The sequence below is a fragment of the Pieris napi genome, chromosome 22 (assembly GCF_905475465.1).
Source record: "Pieris napi chromosome 22, ilPieNapi1.2, whole genome shotgun sequence".
In the NCBI taxonomy this organism is placed as follows: Eukaryota; Metazoa; Arthropoda; class Insecta; order Lepidoptera; family Pieridae; genus Pieris; species Pieris napi.
Genome location: NC_062255.1, coordinates 7,321,086 through 7,335,324, shown reverse-complemented (window position 1 = coordinate 7,335,324; position 14,239 = coordinate 7,321,086). Strand labels below are relative to the sequence as shown.

Sequence of the window (14,239 nt, the reverse complement as noted above, 5' to 3'; positions counted from 1 at the left end):
AACATCAGGTGAGCCTCCTGCCCGTTTGCCTCCTATTAAATTAAAAAAATAAATCTAAATACGAGCCCTAGTTATGAATTCTTTGAATATCCCTAACTCTTATTACGTCGTACAGAATTCGATATCAAAATCGGAATTACTGTTTTAGTTAACCGGTTAGCAATGGAAGATAACCCGAAGTCATTTTCCTTATTTATATTGTGTGTGACCGATGACACTTAATAGGTATTTATGGATTACCTAGAAACTGATATTTGAGTTTGTCAAGTATGTTTACTACTTTCACTTTTTACTTAAAGTTAAACCAGTTTAATTGTAAAGACGAAATATTAATAACTCGCTAATAGGTCATGACTTTATTATTAAAAAAAGTAATAGAACGATCCCGACTAAGATTAAAACAGGTTATTCCAATTATACGCTTGTTTAAAATTATCAAAGACAAGTTAAGCAAAAAATAAAAAGTATGACGTGCGTCAAAACAAGTTGTGCACTTGTTTATATGTGATTCTCCGAATCCAGAAACTTCCAGCGCTCACTGTACTGTGCCACTTCAATTGCTCGCTTTCAGCTGCAGCAGATCCTCCACTCTTACACATTTTGGATCGCAGAGCTAGCGGAGAGTGTGTGAGTGAGTCTACTCATCTCCATGGGTTCAAACCCCAGGTATGTCTTAAGATAAGTGAGATTCAGAAACGAGATTTACCGCGAACTAGGATTAAGTTTTGGTCAGCGCTTAGTTTCGAATCGCACCCTCAGAGTCGAGACTTAACTCTAAGTGTGACTCCGGAATGTCAATATGTTTTTCATGCAAAGGTTATTTCACTTCAGCTGTATTATAATGATTTGATTTAAAACCATTTACTAAAACCTCGCATAACCAATAATTGTTTTTAATATAACATAAATATAATTCAATTATAACTATAATCTCATGGCATAATTAATTAATTTGAAATGAAATGAAAGAGGTAATTTAATTAACTAAATAACAAGAAAATAAAAGAACCAATAATCGTTTACCCTTTGAATAGAACACCGCCACAGTTACTTTACATATAATCATTATTAAACAATGCTTAAAAATGTTTTTTTTAAATAAAAATGTACCGCATATAAAATAATATTTTTAAGGGCTCTTTGGCCTGTTGTTTATTTAGATATTTTAAAAATGATAAACCAAGAACTGTTCTACAAATCGAAAACTAACGGATTCTTGAAAAAATATATTATCCAAAAACACTTTTTACAACATATCAGTGAAAATGGGAAGTAGTTAAAAGCTCAACTTTCAAGTCGTTGAAATCGTGGTCCAATTAAACTAGCGCCCATTTCGGTTCGTCGCCACTTCATATACCTAGAAACTCTACGACCGGGACTCCTTGTCTGATAACAGGTTGTCTAGGTTCTGGTCTCATTAGGCTTCTAATAACAGCTGTATAGAAGAAGTTCAGCCAAGTCCAGACGCCTGTCTTTTATTATTTGGGTAATGGATCACAATTTAGTGTTGATTAAATTCGTTATACTTAAACTCGTTTAAAATACTCTGGGTTTCCCATCTTCAAGTATTATGACTAACGGGAAAATTAAAATCAGTTGTTTTTGCATTCAAAGCCGTCAGTTGGCTTTAAATCTTGCTATTAAGCACATGTATTAATCATTTATAAGGAAAAATATCCAACAATGGTGAGTAATATGTTATTGTTCTGTTTATTATTGTTGTTTGATTGCCGCGGACTTTGATAATATATAAAATTATAAAAAATAAATAAGCTAAATGTTCATATTTTTTTAGAATATAGTTTGACTAACATTTTTTGTTGGGATTATAACAATACCAAACGTAAAGGTTATATGTGAATAACATTAATGTTATTAAGTTATATAAGAAAAACATATTTGTATTTTTGTATGATTGCATCAAATTAACTCGTAAAGTACTGAATCGATCCAAAATTCTTTTACCACTTACACATGCATATATATTGATTTACTTAAAAATAAATACGTAGAACACGCCGCCATATATTATTGAAAGGAAATGAGGATCAAAAGATTTTCGGAAATATAGTGCTTCAAAGACAATAATAATTAATAATTATCGATATTAATTTCATCAAATGTTTATTTTAGGCATTGCTATCGCAAATGGTGATTTTGCTGATGTCAGCGTATTTGATTACCGGTCAACGACCTTCATTCGCGGGTTTCCGCCCCATTGGTTATCCAGAGTTGCAAAATAAAACGAATGATGATCTTGGAAATAGGTGAGTTATAGAACAAAAAATGGGACAAAAAATCTCATTGATTGATCACTGTAATAAAGGATTGATGCGATTTTGACAAGCCAATTGTTCGGCACACTAATCTCCAAACTCAATAGATTTGATAAATTCAAATACGAAAGTGTTGATTTTAGTACTAAAATTTAGTTAATTTTTATACAATATATTGGAATCACACACAATGCTATGAAAAATAATAATTAGTTTACTAATAAATTTTACTTTATGTTGTATAGAAATCTAAATTTTACCTACCTGAAAAAATGTACGTAAGACATTTATCACTTATATTTGTGAGACCGTGCCCCTTTTTTCTCGACTTGGCGTTAGGGCCGATTTACATTATCTTAGTGTTTAGGAGAGTGCTTTAGTACAACTTGAAAGGCAAGTTCTTTAGCGTAGCGTTTACTAAAGCAAGTAGCGTTTACATGTTTCAACTAAAGTACTATCCTAAAGCACTCTCCTAAACACTAAGATAATGTAAATCGGCCTTTACACACAGCATTTCCGGTGGAGACAGAAGCCGAACGCGATACCTGCTTAGTACGTGTTCTGCTGTAGTTTTGCACAAAATGTTTGTAAACAAATGTGCTGCACCCTATTTTGGTGGAATCGTACCTTTAGATACAGTTAATTTTCTATTTCTATATCGACACTCGAACAAATCTTTGTTGTAGAATTTGTTTAGATGTACCTAATGCGATATATTCCACAGAACTACGGTATGATAACCGACATACGCTAGTCTTAGTAAGCGTTAAGTTTCGACTCTGAGGTCCACATTGTTAATATCACAAGTCACAACTTCGTCTTGACCGCTATAAAATACATATCAAACTAAGAGATTAGTATTTTTGTATGATTGTTACTAATAAAACTCAGAAAGTACTGGACAATTTACTCTTAGAATGCTTTATTATTCCTGAGTTTAAAAGGCTATATACATATTCTAAATTAAAAAAAAATCTAATAGTTGGTCCAGCCGTGCAAGTTCGGGACCGGTCCCAACAATGATATTCTGCTAACTAGCTTTACATGCACTATTTCTTAGCAAACACGTCATGAATTGTATCAAATAATTTGACCTTTAGTTTAAGCAGCAACAAAGCAAGTTGTACATTAAAAATATGCAACGCAAGTCAACGCAAGTAAATAAAACGTGCACCTGAATTTTCCGCTTTACGGTGAAAGACAAAAACCTGGAATCAAAGACCTGGTCAACGGTACATATGTCTCTCCCTAATAACCTTTACTTTCCCTTTTATAGATTCGGTGATGATGGAGAACCGCTTCCACTGCCCATAGAAGCGAATGGCGATAGAGATCTTGTGAACAGGGTCAGCAAACTTCCGTTGGACAAACAACCTTTCTGGTACATCAACTGGAAGGCTTTGGAGGCAAACAGGCAAAACCCACAGAAATACGATCAAAGGCCTAACGTATTTATTGACCAGTCGTCGAATACAAACCAAAATACAAATTTAAATAGAGAACAGAGTGTTCAGAGTAATTTGACTTCAATATTTAATACCGAACAAACTCAACCTCCAGCGCCAACTCAAGCGCCAGTCAATGATAGAATTGTTGAGCGAAGAAGGATCTACAGGCAACGTTTTTAATATAATTCTAACAAAAAATACAGATAAATCTGTCTAAAAATTTTCCTCAGACATTATATACTCACGTATGATACTTAAAAGATTTTATGTAAAGGTATATTTCAATATATAAATTTGAATGTTACATGCCAAATCCGTGTTAATAAAAATATATTTTTATATATATCGCATTCTTTATTTACTGTAAAAGTCACATTATTTTTCTTTCCGAAAAATAAACATTACTAATGAGTTTCAAGTCTCTGGCTAAACATTGACTTGAAAGGATAATTATTAATAATCCAACGGCGCTATAAATTTCTCTGATCACCTTTATTTCATAGACAATTTTAAAATGATGATCATGTCTGATACATGTCGGCGATTTTTGGATTTGAAACGAAAAGTGCGAGTGTTAAATGCACACGTAGACAAGTCCATCGGTGCACAGCCAGGGATCGAACCAACGACCTCAGGAATGACAGTCGCACGCTGTCAGTAACGCTGCTTTAAAATATAAACGAATGATTACTGTCTCAAATGAACATGACAGTTAACATAGTTGTCGTAATTTGTAACGGAAATAAAACAATGTTCAAGTAATAAAACACATTATATTGACTTTTAATAAATAAACCTTAATTACTAAGCGTATTCTTAAAACTAGTCTTACATTATAGCAAAATACAATAGTTCTAAATGACTCAAATTATTGTTTGGGACGTATTCAAATACCCGAACGTGTAAAATTTATAAAATAGTTGAGGAAAGTTCAGTTTTGTAACCAGAGTCTAAATAGCACAGCCCTTATGTATGTAAAATCTTATTAATATATATTCATTACTTACCCCCAATTGGGGCCGGGGGCGTGTCCCCGATTGGGGCCATCATTTGTTCTAGGCTGATTCTGTCGAAGCGAAGCCTTTTTAGGTAAATTGGGGCACATAAAAGATCTTTAAAAAATAAATAATACATTTTCCTGTGTATAAGACATCATTATTATACGTAATTGCATAGACATAGACAAATTTTTTTTTTTTAAGAAGTTACCGTTTGTGTTAATAGTTTTGTCGAATATGAACTCGACAGTGCATTAATCGTATACCAATGGCCAATTGAGCTACGTACCAATCTATATTAAGGTTTTTCCCTTGGCAACGTTTCTAAAAAATGGGTGAGCAGTCATGTTCCTTTGTATGACCCAATGTATAGCAAACCAATAAAACATTTATATAATAGTTACAAATGCTAATTATTAACTATGTAGTTGTAGGAATGCAATTAATCTTAACAACTCAACATTCCTAATAGATTAATAAAATCATCATAATAAACGGAAACAATTGAATGAATTGAATGATAGGGAATATTACTATGAAAAATTATTTCTATAGAAATAATGTAAACGTCAAACGAACCGATACGATATCCTTGCATAGTATTTCATAATCATTATAATCATTGGAAAGTTAATTAAAATAAAAATTTAAGTATGACTACTATTTACTACTATTAAATAAACATTGATCGTGTTATAAAAAAAGCCATTTCAAGTTATTTTTTTCAATCATCTTATAAAGAGACTTCTTAGAGAGAACTTAAATCCTTTCCTTGCATAATTATTAATTACTAAGTTATTCTAGTCACACACATAACAATAAAACTGATAATAACCGTGGTTTTGAACGCCTAAATAGTCTAACATAGTATCTTATTGGCTCGTATGAAGTCGTTGATCAGGAAGAAATTTCAGTCAATACAAATATAATATACCACTATTTGGTATCGATTATCACCTATAAAACGACACTCATACATACATAAACGTTGACTGACCGCAAATATGTTAGGTACGATATTAATATTATTCATTAATTAGGAAAGTTCAATAGTAGCTGGCAAGAACGCTTGCATGTAAAGGTTTTGTAAAACTCTGATCTGTGATTTATAATATAAGGTTTGTTTTGAGCAAAAAGGTTGAATATGAATCGAATTGTGTAAGTATTTGCGATCAGACGAAGTTTCAATGAGCAAGTCACATAAGTACAAAAATCACATACATTCATATTCTAAGACATCAATTTATTGCTATATTACTGCATTGTCGCGTTTTAACATTGTATCAAAAAATAAGAAAAGACGTTTACATAGTAAAAATAAATATTATGCATTTATTGTCATAGCTCCAAAGCAGCCCCGCTACTCTATAAACCAATACCGATTTCAATTGATATTATTAGCAACAAAATCTTAATGACACCTTATGTCGTACTTTAAATATACATATATATGTATAGCACGAACTCAACATCAGCGCTTGTCAAATAATATTCCCCAAGGAAACTACATCGAAATTGCATTGGAAATATATTGTACCAGCGTAGAACTCAATTGTAAAATCGGAATTGAAATCGCTGTAAGGTTGAAGTTACCGCGATTTTATTAAAACCATAGCCTATTTCAAAACTAATAATACTTTACACTTGTTCAGCGTTCAAGTATTACGTAACGCAATTTTTGGAGATTATTGACCCCCCCCCCCATGTCACTCGCCGTAACGTTTTTCAGTACCCAAGTATAGTAAAACGTTTCGTGACCATCTAGTGACTCTTTAGTTACTATTATGTGGTGTAAGTCGAAAAAAATATTAACAATAACGCGTAATTTAATCCCCGCATCGTAACGTTTTACAAAAGGACCCCCCCCCCCAAATACGTTACGTAATACTTGAACGCTCCCTGACACTTGGAAACATATAAGCTCTACAAAAAACTCAAACAGCAAAAACAAATGGGCTTTAAGATTACAAGAATTTGATAAATACCCGAAACGGTCATATGCGTATCAATATTTACTTTGATGGGTATCATACCTTATTAAAAAATAAAAAAAAATAATTTAAAAGCTGTAGCAGTGCTCACCAAAAAGCATGGTCAGTAGTTGCGGTAATAAACTTTAATATTCCGCTTAAGTTTTGATAGTTGTACAAAGACAAACAGAAAATCCTCACACATCGCAGTTGACCGCTTTGGTGATTATCTCCGAAGCAACCGGTTTATAAAGCCCAAAAACCAACAATCAAAAATTACCGAGCAACAATCAGAATGCTTAAGACTAAAATCGCCGACCAACTGTTCGTCGATGCTGAACCTGCGGTCGTTGTGACGGATGGCAGACGCATGCTTTTGTAGTGGCAGGAGTTTTCAGATGCGTCGTTGTTCGAAAGCTTCGTGTAGTTGGGATAATTTTGAATTTGTATAGGCTGGAAGAGAAATGTAACACTAAAGAACAGGTAACTTGTGTAAAAGATGGTGCGGGTTTTAGATTGTATTCATATCTACTAGCTGGTGCCCGCGACTTCGTCTGCGCAGGTTTAAAATAATATTTATCCAAATGATGTAGCGTTTAAGACATATTTTATCTACTTTAAATACGAGAAGCGATAAATGTATCTATTTTCATTTAGGAATCGATTTATTACTACCAAATGTGCATTTGAAATAAATTATCAATTTTTATTGTAGTTAATGGTTATTGTTCACTATTTTGGTTATAATGGCTTACACATAAGATATAGATATATACTGTGGGCTATTTAAGATTTAAAACATCTCCATCAAACATTCCATATGTGTAACTCTAGCGATTTTGACAGCGCACGCCAGAATAGCTCGCAGATGGTAGATTTTTTCCTACTTAATATTTTGGACAATTAACACAATATCTTTATTAATTGTAGCCTATGTGTTATTCTGATGTAAAAGCTATATTATTGTAAAGTTTCAATAAAATCCATTTAGTAGTTTTACGAAAGAGTAACAATTATCCATCCATACTTACAAACTTTCGCGTTTATAATATTAGTAGGATGATATTGTCTTGGTTAATGTTGGTGTCTTGTAATAAACTTAGTGTTCTTGTATAAACGGAGAATTATTATGGCTATTATATAATTACGGTTGATTTTGATTACAATTTATATCTATAATCTAATATTATAAATTGTAGTTTTAACACACACTTAATGTAACTTTCAATTTAAGTTTGTAAAATAACAAGCCACTACTTAAAAAATAATTTATTTTTAGCTTACCGCTCCCCAAGAGTCGTCTCTCTTCTTGCAGAAGGTCATGTGCCATCCATGGTAAAGAGTTTTCTCAATCTGCTCTGTCAGTAGTGACTCGGACCATGGCATCTCATTGAGATGGGCCATGAAGGTTTTATTGCGGAACTCTGGAGGCTCCTTGATGACTAGTCCTTCTGAAAGAAAACCGAGTATTGTTTAGATTGTTTGATACATATATGATAATTATAATAAAAATGTGAGGAATATTAGAAATAATAATTTTCATATTCTTAATGCAACATCGGCGTTGGTAATACAGGGATTAATCTATGTATTGCTTCAGCTATTAGGGGCTGTTCAAGTATTACGTAAGCACTATTTGATTATTGATTTTCTTATTTTGAATATGACAACAGTAATTATTTACTTTTTACACATATTACCCACAGATTGTCTATGCTTAAAGAAATGCATTTTCGAGGATTCCTACAAAAAAAATCATAATCTGCTAACTTGAACATATTAAAAATCTTGAAACACAAATGATTGTGCTGATTTGATCGGTGAGTCTACCGTTCATCCTACTCTCCAAGGAAGGCCACATAAACTATACGCATTTTATAAGTTTGAAGGGTCTAACCTCAATGTCAAATGTGAGAAAGATATAAAAACATTGGAAAATCATACTTACTCATTAAACCAACGCCTTGGTCATCTCCCTGCACAGCTGTGAGTTCACTTTCGATTTCTTGTGGCAAGCTCTCTACATTTCTGCAAAATAAAAATGGATTAATTTCAAAATAATTGAAACCCAAAAATGATGATGTAACGCTAGTACGTAAAATAAGTAATACTTTTTTTATTTTTAAAAACGCACATCGGACTTGGCATGGTGGGTTCTATTAACCTAAATGCATATCTATAAGATCCAATAATAGCAGGTTAACTTAATAATAATCAATGGCGCTACAACCTTTTTAGGTCTGGGCCTCAGATTTCTGTACCTGTTTCATGACCATTTGGTAATCTAATAGGCAAATAGGTGACGTACGCCGTTGACTTTTTGGGTCTAAGGCAAGCCGGTTTCCTCACGATGTTTTCGTTCACCGTTCGAGCGTATGTTAAGCTGGTCAACTTACCCTGATGATAAAAATATTTTCTCCACTTGCATCATACTGAGTCCATAAAACTCCTTCACTCCAAAGGTCTCGAAGAATTCTACCACAGGCGTCATGGAGTAGCAACCAGCAAGCTGAGTTCGTGGGTAGTATAATATGAAAGATAGACACATTTCCTGAAAAGTATATACAAACGATTATAATAGCTGAATATTTCCAGTGTTAAAACTAAAAAAGATATATTCATATAGGCAACATATGACCGACGGTTAAATGATGCTTCTAAATTTACTCCCATTTTTTTTATTATTGGACAATTCACACCAATTGACCTAGTTCCATGCTAAGCTGGTGAAGCTTGTGTTATGGGTACTAGGCAACGGATATACATATTATAGATAGATAGACATATAAATACATATTTAAACACCCAAGACCTAAGCACAACACCAAATGCTCATCACATCGATGTTTGTCTCAGCCGGGGATCGAACCCGGGACCCATGGATTCGCAGTCAGGGGTACTAACCACTAGACCAATGAGTCGTCATTTGTCAAGTCTAGTTAATCAGAAACATACAAGCTCTAGAAAAAGAAGTTTTGCTTATATAATGTAAATAATGCAACCATTAGGTACATATAATTTACTAAAAGAAATATAAATCATAATTTTCCTGGAGCAAATTTGTAAAAAGGAAATATCTGGTATAGAGATATGATCAGATACATTACGTTATAGATATACCTATAAAGTCAAACTATACATGAACTGATGACCTCACGGAAGATAACATTTGATAGTAACTATTGCATTAATATTTTATATATAAACAACATTTTACTAGCGTAATTAAAATCTCTGTAATGTAGATAACTACGCATTGGACGAAAACTTTATTAATAACAATCAGAGTTATTTCATTTCTTTCTGTGTCTGTTCTTGTCTTTGATTTAAGAACTGAGTAAATCTAATTTCACAATGTTTGTCATTCCTAAGTTTAAAAAGGTACCTTAATTAATAAATATATTTTGAATAAGACTTTGCTTGGTAAGGAATTAGTAAACCCAGAGTTGGAGAAGAAGAACTTTTTGGGTCTTAATCGTACTAGTTTCCTCGCAATATTTTTCTTCAACGTACAAGGAGGTATTCGCAAATAGGTAAAAATCCAACAGTTTACGACAGGCGTTCGAACACACGACCTCTGCTTGAGAATTGTGCGTCGACACACTAGTCTAACACTAGATATGGTAAGCGGAATTTAATTCTTGTTAGTAATATTTTTTACCTGAGTCGCTGAATATCCACCCAAAATAGGTTTATTTCGCATTGTACTGTCGTAAGTACATTCTGTGATCAAAGTATCTCTTCGGTAAAACTTTCTTCCCCCGGGAACAATTCGGGATTGTTGGTATCGGGCATCGTAAACGTTTTCCTGAAAATAATATAAAGGTGTTAAGAAATATTGTTTCTGAATAATATTAATTAGTTAGTTGTATTATATTGTTACGGCATACACCATTATAAAAGATAATTGTTATATTCTTCCTTTAACTTAATATACAGTAGTATCGAAGTAGCACGTTTGCGTTTTCATATACATAAGGTAATTATTGACTACCTCAAAATAATAATACCTTAACATTTCAGCATAATAAATAAATATTTATTTACAATCTTGTATATTATGACTGGTTCAATTAAAAAGGTAAAACCGTTTGACGAAAAATGTATTAAAGCGCCACCTGTATAAAATAATTAATTAATTTAACATCACTCGCAATTTTATGACCGCGCCAAAAATTGTTGTAGTACTTTAGATGCTCACTATAAAGCGCTATCATAAATATGTAAAATCTTAAATAGCGCCATCTAGTAGACTTTTATGAAACTACCAAGGCAATATGTGACCATTTTTAAGTTCGGCGACAAATGCCGTAGTACTAAAAATGCTCACTAGGTGGCGCATCCTATTTTTAAACAACACATACTTCTGATATTTTTGGCAGTTCTTCGTTTCCCCTAATATGTTTTAATGTTATTTTGCGAGCTGTTCCATGAGCGTGCAGCAAAACGGAGACAATGTTTATTCCTTCTTCGGGCATAGTCTGAAAATTAATTTATGATTTAATAAAGATAAAAAATTATGACTGATCTGAATACACTATAAATAACACTAAGTTTAAATCCAATATTGATTTGGATGCTTATAATAGACAATTTTAAATTAACATTACATTATTTCATAATAAAAAATAGGGATTGATCGGAGAGGGGTGAAAATTAGGGGTTGTATGTATTGTTTAATGCTGTATCATAAAAAAATAAAGAATAAAATTTTTATCTAAAATTAAAAAAAAAATATTTAGGGTTGGACTACCCTTAACATTTAGGGGGATGAAAAATAGATGTTGTCCGATTCTCAGACATTCCCAAAATGCACACACAATTTCATGAGAATCGGTCGAGCCGTTTCGGAGGAGTTTAACCACAAACACCGCGACACGAGAATTTTATATATTAGGTAGATATAATTCCTATATGCAATTCCTATATGTCGTGCAACGCAATTTGTTAAAAAGCTTGATGATTACCAGCGACTTTATCGTTAGTAAATTAACATAAAAAGTGTAGTGAACGCTGGTCTCTGCGCAAATGCTCTGTTATTAATATGCAGAATGTGAGCGAGGAGCTGGCACAGAATCTACTATTGGATTTCTTTGCTTATTTAAATATTTAGGATTTTACTGAATATAAAGAGTATTGCGAATGAATTCTTAATAAAATCTTCGTAAAAATCATTTTTTTTTCTCATTGGCTCATCTGGTTAAATGATACTATTGACACCCTCAATGCCAGAGGGCTCGCGAGTACGTTGCCGGCCTTTTAAGAATTGGTACGCTCTTTTTTTGAAGGACCCAAAGTTGAATTGGTGAAAATACCATAAAACTAAAACACCTATTATAATCATCACAAGTCGAAGACGGGACCCATGTCTAGTTACGAATAAAATATTTAATTCCCGATGGAAATATAACGTGAACGTTCTCATTTGTATAAAACCCATTCAAGAGGCAGCCAATCATTGATTTCAAATTAATATGAGTACGGATTATTTGCGGAAAAGCAATTTGTAACAAACTTCAGTTATCATTTCGAAACACGTAATTGAACATTACACTGTTTTGGTTTATGTTACGACAAAAAGAGGTGTAATATATGTCGTTGTAGCTGATAATTGTGATTAGTTTTATTTTATTTTAGTTACCAAATGGACGTTAGTAAATAATAAGGTCAATGGGATTGTTTTCCTTTGTATTCGATGTCTATAGTATGTATGTATGACATATTATAATTATATCTACTTTCTGGAATTTCTTCTCCGTAATGCGATAAAAAACCTTTTTCAGCTTTGGGACCTATTGTGGACTTCTCTTTTTAAAGTAGGCGTTACTGCTTAATAATCGACTATGAGTACATATAGAACACAACAAATAATGTTTACTTAAACTTACATTATTAGTACACTCAGGACTGCATATGCCCACAGTTCTATAGGCACGTTGTTTGGGCGGAATGACGTGTAGGGCGGAAACACCGATTCCGGCGCCTAGCAGGGCGGCGTCGTGGGCTCGGAGTTGCGGTGTATAATGGATTCGAATACCGGAGTTATCTAGTACTGGAATGCAATAAAAAATCTTTATTTACGCTTTTTATTAATATATGAATAAAAGCTGAATATAAATAAGCTTCTGTACAATTATATTTTAAAAGTTATATATAATTTATACATTATTTGGTTTTTAAAGTCCCGTCCATAAAGGGGCATGGGGTTGATACATTTCTGCATCTGTTTAGTTTTTTTACAAAAGGTTAAAAGACAAACATTGTTTTGCCCGAAATAGAAATAGGATTTCTAACAACGTAGTGTGAACTACAGTACTGAGATTGGTTAAGTAATAAATATAATTTAATTAAAACTTAATCAAGGCTTAAATGATATATTTGCGTCTGTAGTAATTACCAGGAAATTGCTTGAATTAATCACTTACCTTCATGTAACGCCTGGTTATCATAATGAACCTCCAACATATAGTAGGAGACACCTCCCCTCTCGCCTAGTGGGATTCCGACGTTTTCAGGCAAAAATTCACCTGTTGGACAAAATCAAACCTTATCCTGAGATATTAGAGTACACATTCAAATGCGATGATAGTATTAATTTCTAAGTTGGTAGCAGAACAGCTCAAATGATGACGCGGTTTAAAGCATTGTTTATGTAATTAAGTGATAATTGCGGATAAGTGTCAAGTTTTGAAGAACTTGAATATTACTATTTGCAAGTGTTTTCATTCACACATACTGTTATCTAGTTAGAAATCTGGCGAAGAGAACAATTTACTTTGAATATTTTTTTATATTTCCTACGTATGTATGTATATAATATACCATTTATATAAACTCATGTTGAGCATATAACCCAGAAACCAGGAACGAAAGAACTAATCAGAACCGTAAAAATAATATTTATAATAGAATAATACAACTAGTAGAGTACATAAAAATATTAATGTTATACACAAAAAATCAATACCAGTATCTTTAGTCTTATATTGCTCTAAAATACCAATTAAGATCGTTTAGTAGAACTAAACAATGACAATCAAATACGGAGAAGGCGAAAAGAATCCGAAACGCAGGAATCGCGGATATAATCAATCGATCAGACTGACCATTCATTCAGTAATAATTTATCAAAGTGTTTGAATCTCATACAAGTCGAAATGCGGAGCCTTTTCGATAGGAAACAATTTATTTTCAAAGCCTTTTTGTATTTTTATAACTAGGAACAAAAAAATAACAAAGAAATAAATGTCACAGCAAAAGCATTACTGTCAGCTGCCATTGTCATTATATGTCAAAGTCAGTTTAAAACCTTGTTGTTTATTTGATTTTCCAATATTAATAGATCTACAAATTAACGTCTATTAATAGTTATACAATATTATTATTAACATTACTTTATTATGTCGGAGCAATGGCTTTGTCGTTGCTGTCAGCTGTCTTTGTAACTCATAAGGTCTTCGGGTAAATTTTGAGCCATTTTGGGATACAAAATTAATTTTCTCAGAAAATAAGCATCACAGGAGTTTGATATTGTATGACTTATATTA

General features: G+C 32.7%; 2 protein-coding genes across 3 annotated transcripts in view; one reads left to right on the top strand and one right to left on the bottom strand.

The window, feature by feature from the left end:
- The first annotated feature begins 1,553 nt into the window (after window positions 1-1,553).
- Window positions 1,554-4,069, top strand: LOC125060816. Its single transcript, XM_047665897.1, has 3 exons — window positions 1,554-1,686; window positions 2,134-2,267; window positions 3,553-4,069. Exons 1-3 carry the CDS (start codon window positions 1,684-1,686, stop codon window positions 3,902-3,904), a joined length of 489 nt encoding a protein of 162 aa, XP_047521853.1. The 5' UTR covers window positions 1,554-1,683; the 3' UTR covers window positions 3,905-4,069.
- Window positions 4,070-6,538: 2,469 nt separating this feature from the next.
- The window catches only part of LOC125060922 (MOXD1 homolog 1-like), an 80,703-nt gene continuing 73,002 nt past the window's right edge, over window positions 6,539-14,239 (bottom strand). The window contains exons 6-13 of one of the 2 annotated variants that reach the window (XM_047666036.1): window positions 13,118-13,219; window positions 12,581-12,744; window positions 11,057-11,173; window positions 10,354-10,500; window positions 9,089-9,243; window positions 8,641-8,720; window positions 7,977-8,143; window positions 6,539-7,145 (exon numbers count right to left, since the gene is read on the bottom strand). In XM_047666036.1, coding sequence (XP_047521992.1) covers window positions 6,969-7,145; window positions 7,977-8,143; window positions 8,641-8,720; window positions 9,089-9,243; window positions 10,354-10,500; window positions 11,057-11,173; window positions 12,581-12,744; window positions 13,118-13,219 — 1,109 coding nt within the window. In that variant the 3' untranslated portion in view covers window positions 6,539-6,968. The remainder of the gene's footprint in view (window positions 7,146-7,976; window positions 8,144-8,640; window positions 8,721-9,088; window positions 9,244-10,353; window positions 10,501-11,056; window positions 11,174-12,580; window positions 12,745-13,117; window positions 13,220-14,239) is intronic. The other variant, XM_047666037.1, reaches the window with a different exon arrangement.